Raw genomic sequence first — 21,141 nt, forward strand, 5'->3', positions numbered from 1 at the left:
TTTTGCTCCCTCTGTTTCTCTGCTTGTCTTCTCACTATACAGGAATATTTATTTAAAGAGGAGTGTGCCTCTGGAAAAGCTGTCTGGACAGTTTTACTATAACTCCCTGTTTTGATTAAATGTTAGTCCTGGTTAACCTAATCAGAACAATTATCTATTAACAACAAATCAAGACACTGAATACATTTTATTGAGCCTTTCAGTTTACAACATGAGGTAAAAGGAAAGTCAGTTCTCTTTAACCAATATTTTACACAGCTGTAGTAAAATATTTCAAACTTTAGGGAATTATAATGGATTACATATATTAAAAGTTGCGGATCGGGTAAACAGTATCTGCATTCTTGAATTTTCCAGTTGACTCTTCCGTTACAATAGTAACCAGCTCTAATTAGTTACATAAGTTTCTTCAAGGCCATGTTTTATTGTTGCTGATGTCTTTACATCTGAAGCATTGCTATTTCAGTCAATATCCACTAATTCCACTTCAAAAATGAGTTTTGCATTTGGTGGAATTCTGTTGCAGAAGTCAAGGTAAACTTGATAAAAATTGCTTCTTCCTTCACTCCCAATATCCTCAGTCTAAAATTAGCATTATATCTAATGGATATTTGGTATTAACCTCAAAGAGAAGGGCTTTATGAATGACTGAGAGGCTAACACATACTAGCCTAGTGGTTCCCAAAGTATCTTTGTGAATGGTGATCATAACCTACTAGTATAGGCTGACAAGACAAGTTGAGTTTGGACTAGGATCTTCCTTACCTGGATGCCTCACCAGTACTCCCAAAAATTAGCCACCACCTAATGAAGATGGTTACTCAGTGCTTTAAAAAAAAACAAAACAAAAACAAGGACGGGATTTCAATCTAGCTGGGTGTATAGGTTATGTTAAATCAAATTTCGTATGAGGTAGTGCCTTATATTTGCTGTGATTTTTAACATGCCAAGTTCAGAAAAGTGTTATTTTTATCTGATTGGTTTTGAGATGCTTCACATGAGAGAGAGACAGCTGTCGTTGGGCCATCTAATTTTGATAGGCTTAGAAGAGGGCTATATTCCTAAATAATTTTAACTGATACAAGTGGAGAGAACTTCCAAGTTTTTTAAAAGTTACTTTACTCCAACTAGTACAATGGGAATGGAACCAACAAAAGAAAAAACAACTTCTCAGTTATTGGATTGTTCTGATCATAATGGTCAGGAGCCATGTTTATTTTTTTGTTTTTTGTTTTTTTTTTAATTTTCACAAACTGGGCCTATCAGAAAAGTACTGTCATTAGTAGTAATCACAGATGCTTACACTATGGTGGACCCATGGTCCCCTTAAATTTCACAACCAGTAATCCCTAACATATGTTCCATTTCTAAGCTTTGAGTACCCATTTAAATGCCTGAAATTATACTGCAGCATAAAATTACCATGAGCCATACTTATATCCTATAATTTGCTATAGTTGTTTGTACTGGACATCTTAACTCCTTTAAGTAAATCCTTCAAATAGTAACAACTGCCTTTCAAAGATGAAAACGTAAACCTCACAATTTAGCTCTTAAAAATCAAGAACTGATTTCAAGAGGACAAAAATGTAAATTCTATTCTAGCTCAGGTTTGGATACTTTGTACTACTAAGACATGTTAACTCCTGTCTCTATTGGAGGTGTCTACACAGAAGCATCAAGTATTAGGAATACTGGTCTGGACATGATTCCTGATCTGGAAATTAACCTAGATAGCGTCTTTTATACCTTCAGGTGGTCTTCATGTTTTTGTTTGTTTTTACTCACAAAGGAGAAAAGGATACTTGGCATCAGGCTGTCCTTTCTTTCCATAAGCCCATTCTGGTTCAATCTCTAGTCGAGCCTTTTCTCCTTTACTCATGGTCAAGAGTGCTTCATCCCACTAAAGGCAAGAACATGAAATAAATACTAATGATAATTTGCAAAAACTACATGTAAACCTAGAAAACAGTATATACCAAAAAGCATTCCACTACTGAATTTCATTATATTCTAAGGTAATGTCCTTGGGTGAATCTTGGTCCTTTATTTCCTCATTGCAAAAAAAAAAAAAAAAAAAAGATGTATTAATTTTAACTAAACTCTACCCCCAATGTGGGGGTAGAGATCTTCATAACTCCAAGATAAAGAGTTGCATGCTTTACCAGCCAAGGCAGCCAGGCACCTTGGGTCTTAAAGTCAGTTACCAAAAACAGTTAAATCAACAGGATGCAAAGATATGACTAATATCATATACTCTGTTGAAATGTCAGTCACATAAAGCTTAAGGGATAGAGATCTGTTACATAATGGCAACTAAGAATATGGTTCACTAGAAGAAATACACAAGCAAATTAGTCACAGGAATAGAAAAATTGATCAGTTTGGTATATAGTTAGTATCAACTAGGTACAATCAGGTAGCAGTTAAGGTTATTTTCAACTAAACCTTTAGTTTGAAGATGTTTTATATGCTATTTTAGGCTCTGGATATGATTGAGTTGTATTTCAGGACTTATCACAGTACAAAGAATAACACTGAGGATTCTCATAAATGCATGTGAATAGGTATGTCAGTTACAACGTTTGATGTTGTGAATAAAGGCCATTTAATAATAAATGGGCCCTAGAATGACAGCTTCAGTGAAGCTGATAATCAGTGCTACTATCCATTACCTCCTTTTGTACACTGCAGTGGTCACTGCAGCTCAAGCCTATCTTCCCCTTTTCTCAAAGTCTCCTGTTACCTCTCACAAGAAGGGGTGGGTAAAAAAGGCATCCTTAGGTTTGAAAGATTTTCTGGTGTTTGAACCTCGATTGTGCAAGGTGAAAAACTCAGAACAAACTCTTTCTTCTATGAGTAATTCAGTGAAACAGGTATTTTACCTTTCTCTACCATGTATAAGTAGTACAACTATGTAACATTTTCCAAGAATCTTAAAAAAAATTTTTTTTTAATGTTTATTCATTTTTGAGAGCGCAAGCAGGGCAGGGGCAGAGAGAGGGAGACAGAATCCGAAGCAGGCTCCAGGCTCTCAGCTTTCCGGACAGAACCTGACATGGGATTCGAACTCACGAACCAAGAAATCATGACCTGAGTTGAAGCTGGATGCTTAACCAACTGAGCCACCCAGGCACCCCTACAAGAATCTTAAAGATAAATTTATTTATTTATTTAAAAAAAAATTTTTTTTAATGTTTATTTATTTTTGACAGAGATAGAATGCAAGTGGGTTAGGGGCAGAGAGAGAGGGAGACACAGAATCTGAAACAGGCTCCAGGCTCTGAGCTGTCAGCACAGAGCCTGACGCGGGGCTCGAACTCACGAACTGTGAGATCATGACCTGAGCCGAAGTCGGACACTCAACCGACTGAGCCACCCAGGTGCCCCAAAGATAAATTTAGAAAGCCAAACTTTCTGACAAAGAATTACTTTACGAAGAAAAACAATACTAAAAGGGGCAGGCATTTAATAACACGAGTCTCTACTATATATTATGTGCTGCAGTTAAGCTTATTTGTTTAGCAACCTTGAGGAAGGTTGTACTGTCCATAACTGAGACCCAGAAAAATTGTGCCAGATCAGTTAGCAATGATAGCACTTGATTTGTTAGACTCCAAAGATTTTTTTATCATAGCCCCAATCCTAATTCTTTATGGCACCATACCACAAGTAGCATGTGCCAGAACATCTGTTGATTCATTGCCATTTTTTACTTACTCCTCTGATAACTTTGCCTATTCCAACCTTAAAACTTAAAGGCTTGGCGTTTTTCTTCTTCTTTGAACCTGTAAAACAAATTTTCCTTATAATGCATGATGAAATTAAGTTTCATTGGAAAAACAGTTGACTTAAGTCTTTAAATTGATTTTAGAACTTACCATGCATTTGGAAAGAAAATAAAAATTCAGAAAACTCAAAATTCTATCTTTACATATAGTTATGGTCTAAAAGGTAGAGGAGAGGAACCTATATTTACACCACTAAAACAGCACACTATTCTCCCTTTTACATTGAAATATGAAAGCCTCACTTTGGGACATTAACCAAGTTTAGACTAAGCTTCCCTATATTTTGCTTCCCAATTACCAAGAGATATTTATTCACCCAGCCAATAGTGAATTGAAGACCTCTTCCAAGTAAATCACAGGTGCAAAGACTTCTGGAAAAATTGACAGCCAAGAGAAAGGTACAGCCAACTGCTCATGTACCACACAAATATTTTGCAATGCCTTATAGCTAAAAAGGTAAGATTACATTTAGACTTACTCGTTTGAATATTAGTATCAAAAACAGTCCCATCCTGTAGTGTTCCTGTATACCAGCAATGAACAACATCTCCCTTTTTGGGAAAGTTGGTTTTATCTCCTTTTTTAAGAACAGATTTTACATATTTTGGTGGACCCTAAAAACAGAAATAACACACAGAGTTATTAACTCACATCCTTCTTTTGAGAAGGATGACCAAGAGAATTCTAATACTGCCAACTGAGACCCAAGTCTGGTCACAGAGTTTCAAAGATTTGGCAACAAACTATTTTCCTTCTGGTTCACCTCTGAGTTAAAAAAACCCCACCAACTCATTGCAAGTCTGTGAAGACAATGTTAGTAAATAGCCTCTAATTTCAAGTAACTTCCAGCCTCTCTGGAAACCAATGTTCTTTTGACAAAATTCTGTTAATTAACAAATCATAAAATAAATCCTGTTATTTTCCAAGGTGAGAAATATCATTACTATTTAATTCCTATAAAATCATAAGGCATTAAATAAAACGCTGTGACTTTTTTTAAAAGATTTGAGTTGTTACCAATAACGAACATTACTGAATATTTTATTATATCCAATTAGAATGAAATACAGTAATGCTCTATTGGTTTCTGAACTTGAAAATAAATTCACTGAACTTGAAGATAAAATAGAATTATCTATAGAAATTACCATAACATGGGGTACCTGGGTGGCTCAGTCAGTTGAGTGTCTGACTTCAACTCAGTTCATGAACTCACAGTTCATGAGTTTGAGCCTTGCCATCAGGCTCACTGCTGTCTACAAAGAGCCTGCTTAGGATCCTCTGTCCCCTCTCCCCCTTCCCCTACTCGTGCTCTCTCAAAAATTAATAAAACATTAAAAAAAAATTACCATAATAGGCATATTATGCTAGAATAAAACAGGATCATCTGGGTCTTCTTTAAAAGTTAAAGGCTTAACCTAATCAGCAGTGATTCCAAACATGTGAGAAAAGCAAGTTTTTATTACTGATGAACTGAAATGTAAATGGATGGTAAGTATGGTCAGTAAAGGAGCAAGAATTATTTGTGCCGGGGCTTTGTTGCCTTATAATTACTAACGTCAAATACTGTAGTAATTATGTGAATGAACTAGAATAATGCAAAAAAACCATTAAATTGGTGATTATGGCTCAGACTTCATGGTGAAGGTGCCAGTCTGCTCATGGATGGCATCCATTTCTGTGTTTCACAAAGTGTCTTTTACAGACCACTCATTGCTTAGTATTGTTACCACTGTTAGAAAAAAAGGGGTCTACCATAATTGTTTCGGAAACACCATGTTAAACAAAGTTAAATATGCCTCTATTCTGCATGATTTCTCAGAACTGTCATCAGCTAACATGCACTGTGAATCTTCAAGGAGACAGAAAGCACAGGTTTTGATGATGCTAGAAAACAACTGGACCTTCTGGAACCTATATAACACACTTTAAGAAATGGTGTTCTAGTTATTTGATCTGATTTTGCGTTTCACTGCAAGAACCTGATTGGTTTATGGTGAGAGGTCAGATCAGTCCCAAGGCTCTACCTGAGTTATATGCTTGAATGGACCTGGCTTTAAGAAAATTTCTTAGCTTTGCAGCAATTTCTTTAGTTCAGAATTTTGAGAGTAAACATTACGGTTTCAGTTAACTGGATAACATCATAGCCTCTAAACATGAAAGTATGTTACATAATTATTACTATTATCCTTTCAAGAAATATTTGAACATGTTCTATGTGTTAGAAATTGGAGATACATAGGGTGCAGACAGGGTCTTGACCCTCAGTCTAGAAGAGAATATAGTCATGTGTATAATTACGTGGGTTATGAGACCTAAACAGGAAGCACAGGGTGCTAAGATGCGAAGTTTATAACAGAGAAGAGCATTTTCACAGCAGGGAACAGCATGAAAATAGTATAGTCTGCAAGGGAGTAATGAAGGAGACAATGGGATGAGATGAGGATGGAAAGATAGGTAGCATAAGTTAAGAAACTGTTTTGTTTTAAATCTTCAGGTCACTGAACAGCCAACTAAGTTTTAAACACAGAAGTTATAGAATCAGATGTTTTTTTTTTTTTTTTTTAATTTGAGAGAGAGAGAGAGAGAGAGCGCGCGCAAGCAAGAAGCGCAGAGGGTGACAGAGGATCCCAAGCAGGCTCCTTGCATAGGGCTCAATCCCATGAACCTGAGATCATGACCTGAGCCAAAATCAAGAGTCCAACACTCTACCAACTGAGATACCCAGGCACCCCAACAGATCACTGTGACCTAGTAAGGAATGGATATGAAATCAAAGTGGAAGTGGGGAGACCTGTTAGGAAGAGGTTAGTATAGTAGTCTGGATCTACACTAGATATAGTTTTGAGATACATGTACTGCAAAATCAACAGAATTTGGTGATGATTAGATGCAGAGGAACTGTACAGGATGAATCTCAATTTTTAGCTGAAGTATTTTTAGTCATTTCTGACTGCTGAGCCTGAATTCCTGCACCATCTTGTATTTTCTCCCATCCAATATTCATTCCTACTTGAAAACTTTAACATTAAATACATAAAAGAAAATAAATATATTAACGAGGACTGATTTATTTAAAGTCCAGTAAGAGCTATTAGACACGGTTCTTTACATTAAAATAAATAAGGTAGAGACAAATAATATAGATACCATGTGCTACAGGAATTTATGCAGTTAAGTATAAAGTCTGGGATGGTGAAAACTTCAGAGGAAGTGATGAGCCCATGACCTGGTTCTTAAAAGTGACATTGAATTGACAAATAGGGAGTTAAAGAGAAAGACACATTAAATAAGAAATAAAAGTATGAGAGTGGGAAAGGGCAGTTTAATAGGCAATGAGCAGACATTTGCGGTTAAAGAAGAACGTTTCTACCGAAGTAGTAAATATGGAGCTGGGCAGACACTGGAAAACTTTGAATGCCAATAATGCTGTCCAACAGAAATACAATGAGGACCACAAATATGATTTTACGTTGTCTGGCTGCCACATAAAACCAACACACTCAAAATAATATGTCAGTATTTAATCAATATAAAAGATAGATTATAAATTCTTTTGTAAAAAAAACCATACCAAGCTTCTGAAACAGAGTGCGTATTTTACACTGAAAGCACATTTTAATTTGGAGTTGCCATAAAGTGCTCAGTAGCCACATAAGGCTAGGGACTGCTGTATCGGAACAGCACAGTTCTAGACAGTACAGAATTACTAAAGACTTCTGAGCAGGGTATGGTTTGCAAAATACTATTTTACTTAAGTAAAACTTACGCATTTTACTAGAATAAATATCTTAGGGCTAAATGGAGGAAGAAAGAGAATGAAGGCAGATCAATGATTTTTCCAATACTTCAGGTCTGAGGACTTGGAATGCCTGAGAATCAAAAAGGAATGAAGATATGAAAAAAAGATTAAGAAAGATTTAAAAGGTTTGAAAAGATGTTTGAGAGCATTAGTCCTGAGGGAGACATGAGAAGGAAAACATTAAAGATTCAGGAATCTTTAATTCTAAGGTAGGAAGAAGAAAATGGTTACAACTATGTTAACATTTTGGTAAAATAGGAGTATAAAATGATACAATGGTGAAGGAGTATGAGGACTGAGAACTTGTGGGAGAAGTGTCCAGTTTATGTGGGCAATGTGATGGGGAATGCAGCAAGAGATAATATAAAAGTTGCTGAGTAACAGTGAAATTAGAAATCATGCTTGGCTGATATGAAGCATGAATTTATGCCAAACCCAATAAACAGATTATGATTATTTTTCTTCACAGTGTTCACTCTGCAGCTCCAAAGCACACAGAAAGTAGACAGCAGGAATTAGCCGAGTATTAGCTATGGAATCCAGGTGCTAGAAAGACAGAGTACATAACTGGGTTCAGGCCTGCCAGTTAAATAAAATGAAGAGGTCTTTAAAAAAGGGATATGGTTTAGGATCCTCACAAGATCTCTTTGAGAGTGTCTCCAGCCCTTACAACCTTTTATTTGTAACTCTCTTTTCCTTAAACTCTTAATGATATACTATCTGCTGCCTTAGCCCTCCTTTATTCTAATTTTCTGGAAGGCAAACTATTTTGCTAATTGCTTTTGTAATCCTTTTAGTAATTACTATACCTTTATTTACTTTAGTAGCTGCTCAGTGTTTGCCCAGTACAATATTTGTCAAATATTGGGGTGCCTGGGTGGCTCAGTCGGTTGGGCGTCCGACTTCGGCTCAGGTCATAATCTCGCAGTCCGTGAGTTCGAGCCCCGCATCGGGCTCTGTGCTCAGAGCCTGGAGCCTGTTTCAGATTCTGTGTCTCCCTCTCTCTCTGACCCTCCCCCGTTCATGCTCTGTCTCTCTCTGTCTCAAAAATAAATAAACGTAAAAAAAAAATAAAAAAAAAAATATTTGTCAAATCATATTGGATGTGATAAACCTCAAAACTGCTTTAGTGTGAATACATATCCACAAATATTAATTTGTGCTTTTCAATCAACAGGAAAATACCACGTAAATTAACTAGCTTTAGTTGTATAAACTTCTGTAATTCTGTACCTGAACTTATACTCTGTCCACAAATATCCAAATGCTATACACCTTCATCATTAGGTCACACCTCTTTATAAGACCTGAGGAATATTATTATTACTATTGGATTATTACCACGGATACTAAGTGCTAGGAATGAGTGAGCTTAGTTAGCAAGGTATTATCAGAAGTGTTACGATTGTAATTATTCAGCTCTACTGTGGCTGTTCTCAGTACTGTCCTTGGCTCTACTGAGGCTCTCCATTTGCAGAAATGGTTTAATATGGCTCTTCAAACATTTGTACCAAAATGTAAAAATCTATGTTGGGAAAGATGAGACAGATGACTCCATACCCTGCAGCCAAGCCTGGACTATATCTATTGCCAAGGATAGTGTGTACATTAGAAAAAGCTAAAAATAGTCACAGTGAAGTATCTTGCACTCAGTCCAACTTGGCTATACAATCAGGACCTTAAAATGGCTTTGGAAGCTCAGAAGTTCTGGTCAGACATAGAGGAAATATAAAATACAAAGCTAGAGGTTTTACAGGAAAGCCTTATACTGTAAAGTACTGGTTCTTAGGTGTTTTTTATGATTTAGTACACCTAAGGGAGAGAACACACTCCAAATCAGTGTTTGGTTCACTGAAAAGTGCCCATACTCCACCACTCCTTACTAGGAGAAATCAGTGCTGTAAGCAAATACTTTTATCAAATTCACATTAGAAATAAAATAATATTCTACACAAACCTCATCCAGAGTCTCTTCAGACTTGGTTTCTTTGGGTTTATCTTCATTAAGCTTCACATTTTTCACCTGCTCAGACACTTTACTTATACTTTCAGTACCCTTGAAACGCTGTAAGGAAAATGTTCACCATATTCAGGACAGGTTAAAAGCTAGAAGGGACATCTAGATTTTCAACATTTCAATTGAATGAACATCTGCGCCATGAATATAGGCTACATTATTCAAATGTAGATAAATGGAAACCGCCTAGGAAAAATCTTCATTTTAATCAACAAATATGACCCTGAAAGTATTTTACAAGATAAATTCTGAAATGAAATCTTTAGAAAAGGCAACTCAGACTCCTATATGAATACCATTCACAAAACTCCTTAATAATGACTCTTTGCTTTGTCATTTCAGAATGAACAAATACTGGAGAATTTAAAATTTGTTTTTCTAAAGGCTAAGCCTCAGTCTGAGATTTTAAATTCATTGGCTTAATCTGGAAATAGAACTTACTTTGGATTTTAACTTTTCAGTGTGCTTATTTGTCTTAAACTATAGGGAATTATTTTTAAGAATTTGGTTCCTTTTAAAATATCAAAACATCCTCCCATACTACAGATGAGCTTTGCTAGATTTGACAGCTAGTCCACTTATGACTAGAGTTAAGAAAAACTGCAGGTGGAAAAACTTAAAAACATATTTTGGGAATAAGTTTAAACCTTCTTTTTGCAAATAAAATATTTAAAATAATATTTTGGTAATAAAATGTAACAATACTCACCTTACTTTCAAAAAGATGGTTATAGGCTGTAACCAAATGGTCCTTGTTAGCTGTCTTAGCCACATTTTTAATGTTTCCTAATAACTTATGTTCTGCAAGAAACTACAAAAAAAAAAAAAAAAGCTGGTTAGAATAATCTCCCTCACGTAATAAGGGTCTAAATGTTAGAAAATTCCCTTTTATGTTAGCAATTATGCCTTCAATAGAACTACTAATGACAGAAGAAATGAAATAAACATATTTATACCCTACTTCATAACAAAAAGATTTATGGAAGATTAAAAATATTACTTATAAAAATTGACAAGAGTGGAACTGTAATATGTAGAAGATCACACTGTTGCATACTAACCCTTTTCCTTCCCATTATGGAACTCACAGAACATTTATACAGCAAGTACACTCTGGTGACTGGACAATGCTGCTACCGGTAGGCCATGGCCCTGGGAGCCTCAAACCATTGGGCATAGCTGTCTTGACAAATCTGTAACCCATTCTTAGCAGACCAGGAAGCATTAGCTAATGCTGGATATACGGTGGTTAAGTATATGGGTTGAGGAGTCAGATCATCTGGGTTAAAATCCTAGCTATCTGATCTTAGACAAGGGAGTAAGCTTTCCTAAAGACTCCGTTTCTGTATCAGAGTGGAAGATTAGTAACAGCATCTATGTCAGAAGGTTGTTCTAAGGACAAATGCAACAATCCACTTAATGCCTTTTATGTACAGCCTGTCACATGGTCAGAACTCAGTATTAGCTATTGGGACTAATAACATAAGGTACTTAATAATTCAAAGTAGGGGCGCCTGGGTGGCGCAGTCGGTTAAGCGTCCGACTTCAGCCAGGTCACGATCTCGCGGTCTGTGAGTTCGAGCCCCGCGTCAGGCTCTGGGCTGATGGCTCCTAGCCTGGAGCCTGTTTCCGATTCTGTGTCTCCCTCTCTCTCTGCCCCTCCCCCATTCATGCTCTGTCTCTCTCTGTCCCAAAAATAAAAAAAAAAAAAAAAAAAAAAAAAAAACGTTGAAATAATTCAAAGTAATATAATTCCATTTATCTCAAATAAAAGACTAAATTGGCAGATGGACAACAAAATACTACTATTGAATATTGAGTCATCAAATTGTAACTTCATCTCAAAATCATGTCTTTGTTTTCCTTATTTTATTCTGCTTCCTTTTCTGCCTTCTGGCCCTTGAATCATCATTTTTGTTACTTTCTCAAAGTTCTTCTGGCATCTTCTTTTGATAAGGCAGCTTTTCTAATACTATCACTATTGTATTTTTTTCTCCTCTGCTTTTTCCTCTTCCCCTCTTAGAGAAATGTTCTAAATGATAAAGGTGGCTGGGGAAAGGCTATTTTGATTAAATGGAAGTAATAAGTTGCTTTAGCACTCTTGTGATTTCTTTAGCAAGATTCCAAAAAGAAATCCAAAATACAAATATCTCCTTGATATCTTATGATCAATAGAACAGTGATTGTCAAATATAGGTTTAAGTATGTGAATGAATACTGGAGAATATGCACTCAAAAAGTTAATGCATTAAAAAATACTCTGATAATTCCAGTCTCTTGAAATTGTCCCATGTAGGCTAGTTTGAGGTTAGATTCCACATTGGGATGATTTGTTCTGTAACAATTTGATGAAGTACAGTACTGAGGCATTAAATGTTATCAAATGATATGCCTAGTTTACTCTATTGTTCCAATTGAAATATGAACTGACTTAAGAGAAAATAATTCCACTAGAATGGCATGGTCTTTCTTTTTATCCTGTATCCCCAAACACTAAGCATAGTTCTTGCTATCGATGTATAAATATTTGCTGATGTCAGGATACTTATTATGGGTGTATGGAACCGGAAGCTAGAGAGTAACTATATCTCCTCTTCAAGACACTTCAAAATGAAAATAAAGTACAATCCTCACAGAAGCCAAAAAAATTTTAAATCCAAGTTTAGAACTTAAATTAAAAATTGTAGAGAAATCATACTGCTGCTTCTATTTCCCGTAAGTGGGGGGGATGCAGCGAGCACAAATTATACAGTGGTTCAGCAGTTTAAGAGAGGCATGGTCTTAATTTCCAAAGGGCAGAGTCTGACAAAAAAAACAACCCAAAAAGCAAAAAAAACAAACACTTATGACCACAGTCAGTTAAGATGGAGACTATATTGAAAAATGCAGCGCGTACAGTATAAAGAATGCCAAATACATTTCTTAAGTTTGTTTATAACAATGGGAGACACTACTGTAAATGCGCATGTAACTCTCCTAAGTATAAAGGGTGAAAAGGTCATATGAAGAGTCGAAATTTTAAAAAGTTAACCCGCAATCTACAGATTTTTAAAAATTACACGCACTAGCGTTCAGTATTTAGTAACTGATGAGAAAAGCAAATTGAACATACCGTTCCAACAAAAATATTCACAATCCTTCTCATTTCCCTAATGGCCTACTCCCCTGTAAGGGTCTCATCCAGGTCCCCAGTCCTCAGGCACTAGTCCCAACCCCCAGTATCTCCTGTTTGTTTTTGTTTTCTTTTTTTCATGGTTTCCACCCTCACTCAACGCGCCCAAGGAGGTTCTAATTATGCAATTGCTGCCTGCCTGCCTGCCCCAAGAAATAAAGCCATTCCCTCCGCCCAAACGAGGCAGCCCGGGAAGGCGGGAGCATGGCTCCGCGGCGCACGCGAGGCCTCTCCGGCCTTCCAGGCCACAGGCCGCGGGAGGACGAGGGCGGGGGCACGGAGGAATACGGAATGTACGGGCATCTCCGGGGGGGGTGAGGCGTCCCTCAGCAGCACCAGCCCGGCCGCCCCGCCGCCTCTGGTACCGAATCTGAACCGTGGTCCTGTAGAAACTTGATAATGTCCTTCTTGGGGAGCTGCTCGCTGCGCAGCTGCTCCACGGTCCAGGCCCGCTGTGGAACAGCCGCCGCCATCTTCCCCCGCTGCCTCTGCTTTACTGAGCCAGCCCGCCTCGCTTCACCATCGCCCCGCCCCTGGGGCGTGGCGTGGTCTCCGCCTAGAGCTCGGGGAGGCGGGGTCACGGCGCTACCCGTCGGGATTGGGGCCGGTCCTTGAGTGACGTCAAGACTGTGCTTTGAGGGCTTCTTTGTTGAGTCCGGGAATAAACCAGTTGATGGGGTCCTTGTGGCAGACTATGCGGATGACCTAAAACTGTCATCTGCTCTTAATTGGAACCATTGTGAGGTGATCACAGTTGGTAGTGATTTTTATTTACTAGCCGTTACTCCCATTTGTGTATTACCGACGGGCTTCTATGCCTTTAAGGCCTGTATATTACCTGGTTCAAGAAAACAACAGCAGTCAGAATCTAATTTCATTCTATCTAGTTTTAGCCTAAAAATTCACACCTAAATTGGCTTGTCCATCAGAACAACATATGCCCCACCATCTCCCTTAAAAGTCACACAAATGAAACTAAAATACAACTTTTCACTTTCCCTGCCCAAGAAATAAAAACACACGAGAAAGTTTGTCTAAAAGCAAGTTCAAGAAACTTGAGCAAATAAAACGATGTAAAGAAGCACGCTTGCTGATGAGGGTGACGTTATCAATGTTCAAAACAACCTCAGGTGAATGTACTTTTTCTCAGTACACGAGGAAACAAATTGAGAGAGGTTACTCCAAGTTGCCAAGGTTTAGAGTGGAGAAGTCGGGAATCATATCCAAGTCTGACGTAGAAAGCTATTGCTAGAATAGAATAATGCCACACTGACGCTTACTGCTCTGTATCATTTATGAAGATGTAATGGTGGAGTATCAGGAAAACCTAACTTTTTTCTTTTGGATTTCCCGATAAATACAGGACCAAACCATTCACTCTTAACAATAAAACTATTAACATAACGGGTTGACTCTCCAAATACTGTGAAAAAGAGACATTTTTTTCCCTCAGTTTGGATAAAGAAATAAGACTAGATATTTAATTCTACCTAAATCCTTTTCACCTCATCTTCTGATTTAAAAACACAGCCAATAAGGAATGTTAGACGCTCAAAAACGTTAAATTCACAAAAATATGGGTATCTGTTGTTCCTAGTATCTCAAGGTTATTTATTTTTATCTTTTTAAGCAGTATCACTTGAGCGATGAGGCCCGGACACACACAGTCCTTGGGAACGGAACTTAGATTTAGAGTCTGTAAAGAAATTAACTACGGACCACATTTAGACTAACTCCTTAACAATCCGCATGCGTCACCGGGAGGCCGCGAGAGTTTCCGGGAAGCCGGCCAATTATATTTCCAACGCAAACTCAGTGGCGGTATTTTCAACTAGATGAACCGGCTGCAGTCCCGCCTTCACGTTCCACTGTTGTGTGCGAAGGTAACCGATGTGGAGCCGAATGGCGGTTGAGCTGCTGCAACTGCTAGTGTCCGAGAGAAGCGTTTGGTGGTTGTCGGCCTAATGAGCGGACGGCAAAAAACGCTTTTCCAGACGTGGGGCTCAAGTTTTTCTCGATCCGTAGGAGCTCCGGCTTGCAACTCTGGACCTGAGCGGCCTCAGAGCCCTGGCATCTCCAGGGCACGTTGTCCTCCAGCGGTAGAGGTTGCCGAGGTTCCGCCGGATTCGGACGATGATGTATTGCTGGTTGCAGTGTACGAGGCAGAGCGGCAGCTGAGTCTAGAGAATGGCGGTTTCTGCACCTCAGCGGGCGCCCTGTGGATTTACCCAACTAATTGCCCAGTGCGGGACTACCAGCTACACATTGCTCGGACCTCTCTGTTTTGCAACACGCTGGTGTGTCTGCCGACTGGATTGGGAAAGACCTTTATTGCCGCCGTGGTCATGTACAATTTCTACCGCTGGTTTCCTTCCGGCAAGGTGGTCTTCATGGCCCCCACGAAACCTTTGGTGACACAGCAGATAGAGGCTTGCTACCGAGTGATGGGTATCCCGCAGTCCCACATGGCCGAAATGACAGGTATTTTAGAAAGAATGGGCTAATTTGAAATTAAGAGCACGCATTCTGGTGGAAATGGAAGTAAAGGAATTCCTTTTTTTTTTTTTTTTTTTAATTTTTTTTTTCAACGTTTTTTATTTATTTTTGGGACAGAGAGAGACAGAGCATGAACGGGGGAGGGGCAGAGAGAGAGGGAGACACAGAATCGGAAACAGGCTCCAGGCTCCGAGCCATCAGCCCAGAGCCTGATGCGGGGCTCGAACTCACGGACCGCGAGATCGTGACCTGGCTGAAGTCGGACGCTTAACCGACTGCGCCACCCAGGCGCCCAGTAAAGGAATTCCTGACCCATGCGGAATAGTACCCAGATCTCAATATCCGTATTTTACATCTTCTCCCTTAAGGCATTATCTACTTGTAGCAAGTCTGGCCCTAACGAAAAGGGCTGATTTATTCAATTTTCAGAGACTCCCCGTAGTTTGAGCATTTTGAAGCGATTGATTATGTGTGTATACCTCATTGGTAAGTGAACATGAGGTTTTCTGACTTTCTTCCCCAGAAAGATTTCCCAGTTGAAGAAGGTACTTCTCTGCAGCTATTATGCCATTTTGGTAGGAATTCTCTAAAGACAGGCTAGTTTTGTTGTTTTTAGCCAGCGTTGACATTTGGGTCACAGCAGAGTTTAAAACGTAACATTTCCGTGATTTGTTAAATTGTTCTTGTCTGAAGGCAGATTACCAAGCAGGGCTGCATTCTGAAATTAGGCCAGATTGTTTATAAATATTTTAAAGATAATAGCTTTGGTGTTTAGAATGTAGGATGTCACTTTTGTTTACAGGATCTACTCAAGCTTTAACCAGGAAGGAAATATGGCGCAGTAAGAGAGTCCTTTTTCTTACACCTCAAGTCATGGTAAATGATCTTTCTAGAGGAGCTTGTCCGGCTGCTGAAATAAAGTGTCTAGTTATTGATGAAGCTCATAAAGCTCTTGGAAACTATGCTTATTGCCAGGTAATATTTTATTTAAAAGTATTTTGTACTGTGAATATATTGTTAACGAGTATTTTGGTGACTACTTCTTGATGGAAGTTATTGATGTATTATCATTATGAAACAGCCTCTTATTTCCGAATAGATGATGATAGGAACTACTTCATTCAAATCAGTGTCTGTGCTGTCTTTTTTTTTTTTTAATCCTTGACAAGACCATTAGTGTCAGGTGTAGATGATGAAAGCCTGGTCCTGATTGAGGCAGTGATCCAAAATAAGGTTATGGGTGAGTTTTGGAAGTAAGATAATAATCCAAAGATTGGTAGTGTATATGCAGTATCATTCCTTGGCAGCTAGGTAAAAATCATACTTAACTGTCAAGAGTTGTTACCAAGAATGATTGACATAATGTATGGGACATACCTAACACAGAGCCTTCTGTTGAAGTTACATGAATATGAACTACAGAGGTGAAGAGGTGGGATATGGCTGGAGAGGTACTTGAAGTCCAGGTCATGGAGGCATTTGTATTTTATGCTTAGCAGTTTGAATGTTGTTTGTAGGACACTGGGGATGTAGGTAGTGGAGACTCATTGAAAAGTGTTTACTGGGGTGATACTTAAGATTTAAAAGAGATTAGAAGAGAGAAGACTAAAAGTAGAGTGTACGATGAGAGAGAGGAGCAATTTAGGATGACTCCCAAGTGTCTGACTTGGAAGATTGTTCTTCTAGTCAAGATGGACAGTTCTGGAGACACAGAAGATTTGGGTACTGTGGAAAGATGAGTGCAGTTTAGATTGTTGAGTTTGAAGTGTCTGTGAGGAATCTAGCTATCAAGGCCCAGTGGGCAATGGGAGACAACTTTCAATCTCAGTGGGGAGTTCTGAGCTGGAGATACAGATTTGGAAATTACCAGCATATAGGTGGTAGGTAGTTAAAACTATAAGCTGGTGATATCAGGGAGAAGGTATAGAGTAAGAATACAAGTGAAAATTGATTTTATTTAGTGCAAAGAGATGAATTTTACTGCCAGTTTGTGCATTTGTAGTTTCCTTGGGGACTTTACGTGTTATTGTATTATATCTCTTTGTTGTCTTCTGAAGAGAATAGTCCTCTTTCTTAGAGTTGATTTTAAGAAGGAAATGGATATATATATATATATATACACACACACACACACATATATATCTGTGTGTGTATACATATGTATATGTATATATACATGTATATCTTTATATATGTATATATACATGTATATGTGTATATATGTATATATGTATATATATGTATATATACATGTATATGTATATATATGTATATATGTATATACATGTATATATATGTATATATATACACACACATATATATATCTGTGTGTGTGTGTATGTGTATATGTATATATTATTAATATCTTTCCAAGTTAATATCCAATGTGTTAATGTTTCTGCTTGAGAGGGGCATTTAAAAATTTTAAGTCTGTGAATTTACTTTGTAGATTTACTAATACTCAGCAACTTTAACTCATTTATTTTATTTGCAAAAAATTTCTAGCATTGTTAATTTTTTTTAATTACAATATTGATGCTTTTATTGAGTACAAAGAGACATACACTGACTTCATTAATATCCAGATACCCCTTAGTGTTTACGCTGTATTGAATATTATAGAGTCCAACAGGCACACCAAGTCCATGAAGAATGTAGCTTCCTGGGTTACAAACACAGCATCATTTCCTCTTCTACAAAATACTTGAGAATCCCGCTTTCATAAGAATAGTGTATTAGGGACATTTTGTCTTGCATCAGTTTTTAGAACAATTCTACATTAAGTATGATATTTTATCTTTGTGTGTATTCTCTATTATGTTAAAAAAAAATAATGTTTTTTTGAGATTAGTCCAAATTCAGTATCTCATTGAATTCATCCTTGACATAGGTTGAAATAAGAGCAGTTTTTAGATAATCTGATTTAACTGTTTCCTATATCTAAGGTGGAAATCTGGGGTACTGAGAGCTGTTCCTGCAGTTGGGTTTACTTAGGGGTCCTTTTGCCTATATAAGGACCACATGTATCTGGTGAAATATCCAATATTAATCATACCAGAAGGGGTGGGTTGAAATCATACTGCAAAGTCTAGAATGATGCTTTGGTGCCACTGAGAAAATGTGTTAGAATTTAAAAGGAGAGGTGGGTTTTTAAAGTCTTTTCCTAAAACATTTTTTTTTTTTTTCCATTTCAAATCTAAATTCATACTGGTATATTTTTTCCATTTTTTTTTTTTATGACTTATCTTAATCTGGTAAGTGTGTATACGGATATAGCTGTAAAGCTAAACTGTGGCCCAGACCACAGAGAGTAGACTCTGCTTCTTTCATTTGCCCTTGAATTCTCATTATTTCGATTTGCCTCTAATTAGGCCTTGACATTGTAGCTTTATGTATATAAGAATCCCTAAAGTGTTTTTGATTGGTGTAGAGTATGAACTTTAATTATTTGCTTTTCAGGTAATGTGACTAATGATAGTTCCATCCCTTAGCCCATCAATACTCTGAATAAGGAATAATGATAATAGAACATTGGAACAATATAATAGCTTGTTTAACAGAATCACTGATATTTTTGTATTGGATAGATGAAATTAAGAAAAAATTTTTTTTTTTAAGGTTGTGAGAGAACTAGTCAAATACACAGATCATTTTAGAATCTTGGCTCTTAGTGCCACACCAGGTAGTGATATAAAGGTAAGTAAAATGTCTTTCCATTTATTAACAGTTGAGAATATAAGAACTTTTGTATGGGGCCAGATCAGTTTGCCATTCTAGTATTTAGTTTGACATCAAGACTGCATTTCGTAAACATGCCTACCTTGGTTGGAGGAGTTTTTTTCTACATTAGTAGTTTTCAGATGTGAGTGTGCATAAGAAACCTAAAGTAGTTTGTTAAAAGTACTAAATTCGTACATAGTATAAGTGGTTTTTAAATTGTTTATATTTTCAGGGTTCTTTTAAAGTTTTATTTTGAGGGGCATCTGGGTGCCTCAGTTGGTTAAACATCTGACTTTGGCTCAGGTCATGATCTCACATTTCATGAGTTTGAGTCCCATGTTGGGCTTTGTGCTGACAGCTCAGAGCTGGTCGCCTGCTTCAGATACTATGTTTCTCTCTTCCTCTGATCCTCTCCTGCTTGTGCTCTCTTTCTCAAAAATAAACGAACATTAAAAAAAAATTTTTTTTAAATAAAGTCTGAGATAACTTAGATTTACAGGAAATTTGCAAAAATTGTAATCTCTATCCTTTGCTCAGCTTCCCTTAATGTTAACATAGAACCATAATAAAATTGATAAAACCAGAAAATTAACATTGGTACAATACTAGTAACTACTCTGTAGACCTTGCTTGAATTTGTCACTTTACCCACCACTGTTCTTTTCAGTTCCAGGGTCTGTCTGGTCCAGGATCTCATATTGCATTTAGTTGTCATGTGTCAGTCCTTCCTATCTGTGATAGCTCCTCAGTATTTTCTTGTCTTCCATGACCTTGATGCTTTTAAGAGTAAATGCCAGGGGCACCTGGGTGACTCAGTTGGTTAGGCATCTGACTCTTGATTTCTGACTTAGGTCATAATCTCATGGTTCATAGGATCAAACCCCTCGTAGGGCTCCATACTAAGCATTGAGTCTGTTTGGGATTCTCTCTCTCTCTGTCTCTCTCTTTCTTTCTTTCCCTTTCTCCCCCTCTTCCCCACTTGCATGCTGTCTCTTAAAAAAAAAAAAAAGACCTAAACATTAAAAAAAAAAAAAAAAGTAGCTGCCAGTTATTTTGTAGAATATTCCTCAGTTTGGGTGTGTCCGATGTTTTCTAATGAAAACATTGGAGTGAGGTTATGCCTTTTTGGCAAGAATACTCCAGAAGTGATACCGTACCTTTCTTAGGGCATGGTATCAGAGAATACATGATGTTGATTTGTCTTAACGGCTGTTGCTGTTAATTTTGACTTGGTTAAAGTGATGTCTTCCCAGTTTCTGCATTTTGGAATTACTGTTATCCTCTCTGTTTTCCAATGATGGTTCTTGCTTGCAATAGCAATTTCTGTGGTATTTTCCTAATCATTGTTTCCTTTCTCTCATTTCTTTTACATTTGTTAATGTGAATTCTTTTGTAGTGAAAAGCTATTTCTTCTCTCCAATTTATTCAATTCTTTGTATCAATATGGACTAATAGATATTTATTTTAGTGAAAAGCTATTTCTTCTCTCCAATTTATTCAATTCTTTGTATCAATATGGACTAATAGATATTTATTTTTATCTATGGGCTGCATTCCAGTGTTATCATTATTAATTTTTTGTTCAGATTATTCCATCTTTGGCCATTGGGAGCTCTTTTAAGATGGCACCTATGTTCTTTTGGACATGCACTTTTTTTTTTCCTTGTGAACACTTTCCATCTTGCATCACAGGATATTTTATGCTCATTTAATATTTTTCATGTCCCAGCCATGGAATCAATCATTTCTCCAGGGAGCTCTGGTTTCCTTTATTAAAGGAAGATAAAAGTGCAGATTTTGAACCCCATCTCATGACACTCTAATTTAGTAGCTCTGAATGGTCTACTGTATTGAGTTTTGAAGACTTTCTATGATAAGTTTCAATCCTGTCAAGTTGTAAGACTTTTTTCTTCTGTTCATAGCCTTGATATTTTTTCAGAAATTTCTGTACTGTCTCTGATCTTACCCCAATCTCTTTAAACATGCTTGATGGTTTTTATTTATTTTTTATTATTTTTTAAGTTTATTTATTTATTTTGGGAAAGAAAAAGAGAACCGGTGGGGGCGGGGGGGGGCAGGGGGAAGGGCAGAGAGAGGGAAACAGAGGATCTGAAGCAGGCTCTCTGCTGACAGCAGAGAAGAG

At 37.4% G+C, this 21,141-nt stretch overlaps 2 protein-coding genes across 4 annotated transcripts in view; one reads left to right on the forward strand and one right to left on the reverse strand.

Moving 5' to 3' along the window:
* Nucleotides 1-168: 168 nt before the first annotated feature.
* On the reverse strand, nt 169-13,303 carry FKBP3 (FKBP prolyl isomerase 3). 2 transcript variants are annotated; one of them, XM_058738946.1, is made up of 7 exons: nt 13,148-13,303; nt 10,320-10,421; nt 9,551-9,658; nt 4,270-4,405; nt 3,721-3,788; nt 1,806-1,903; nt 169-517 (listed from the first exon to the last, which is right to left on the reverse strand). In XM_058738946.1, exons 1-7 carry the CDS (start codon nt 13,253-13,255, stop codon nt 463-465), a joined length of 675 nt encoding a protein of 224 aa, XP_058594929.1. In that variant the 5' UTR covers nt 13,256-13,303; the 3' UTR covers nt 169-462. The 2 variants fall into 2 exon arrangements, with proteins under 2 accessions (XP_058594929.1, XP_058594930.1); XM_058738947.1 differs by lacking the exon at nt 13,148-13,303 and adding an exon at nt 12,723-12,963.
* A 612-nt stretch (nt 13,304-13,915) lies between these two features.
* FANCM (FA complementation group M) overlaps nt 13,916-21,141 on the forward strand; it is a 66,290-nt gene continuing 59,064 nt past the window's right edge. For both annotated transcript variants that reach the window (XM_058738938.1, XM_058738939.1), the window contains exons 1-3: nt 13,916-15,263; nt 16,081-16,253; nt 18,897-18,974. In XM_058738938.1, coding sequence (XP_058594921.1) covers nt 14,747-15,263; nt 16,081-16,253; nt 18,897-18,974 — 768 coding nt within the window. In that variant the 5' untranslated portion in view covers nt 13,916-14,746. The remainder of the gene's footprint in view (nt 15,264-16,080; nt 16,254-18,896; nt 18,975-21,141) is intronic.

The sequence above is a fragment of the Neofelis nebulosa genome, chromosome 7 (genome assembly GCF_028018385.1).
Source record: "Neofelis nebulosa isolate mNeoNeb1 chromosome 7, mNeoNeb1.pri, whole genome shotgun sequence".
Classification (NCBI taxonomy): Eukaryota; Metazoa; Chordata; class Mammalia; order Carnivora; family Felidae; genus Neofelis; species Neofelis nebulosa.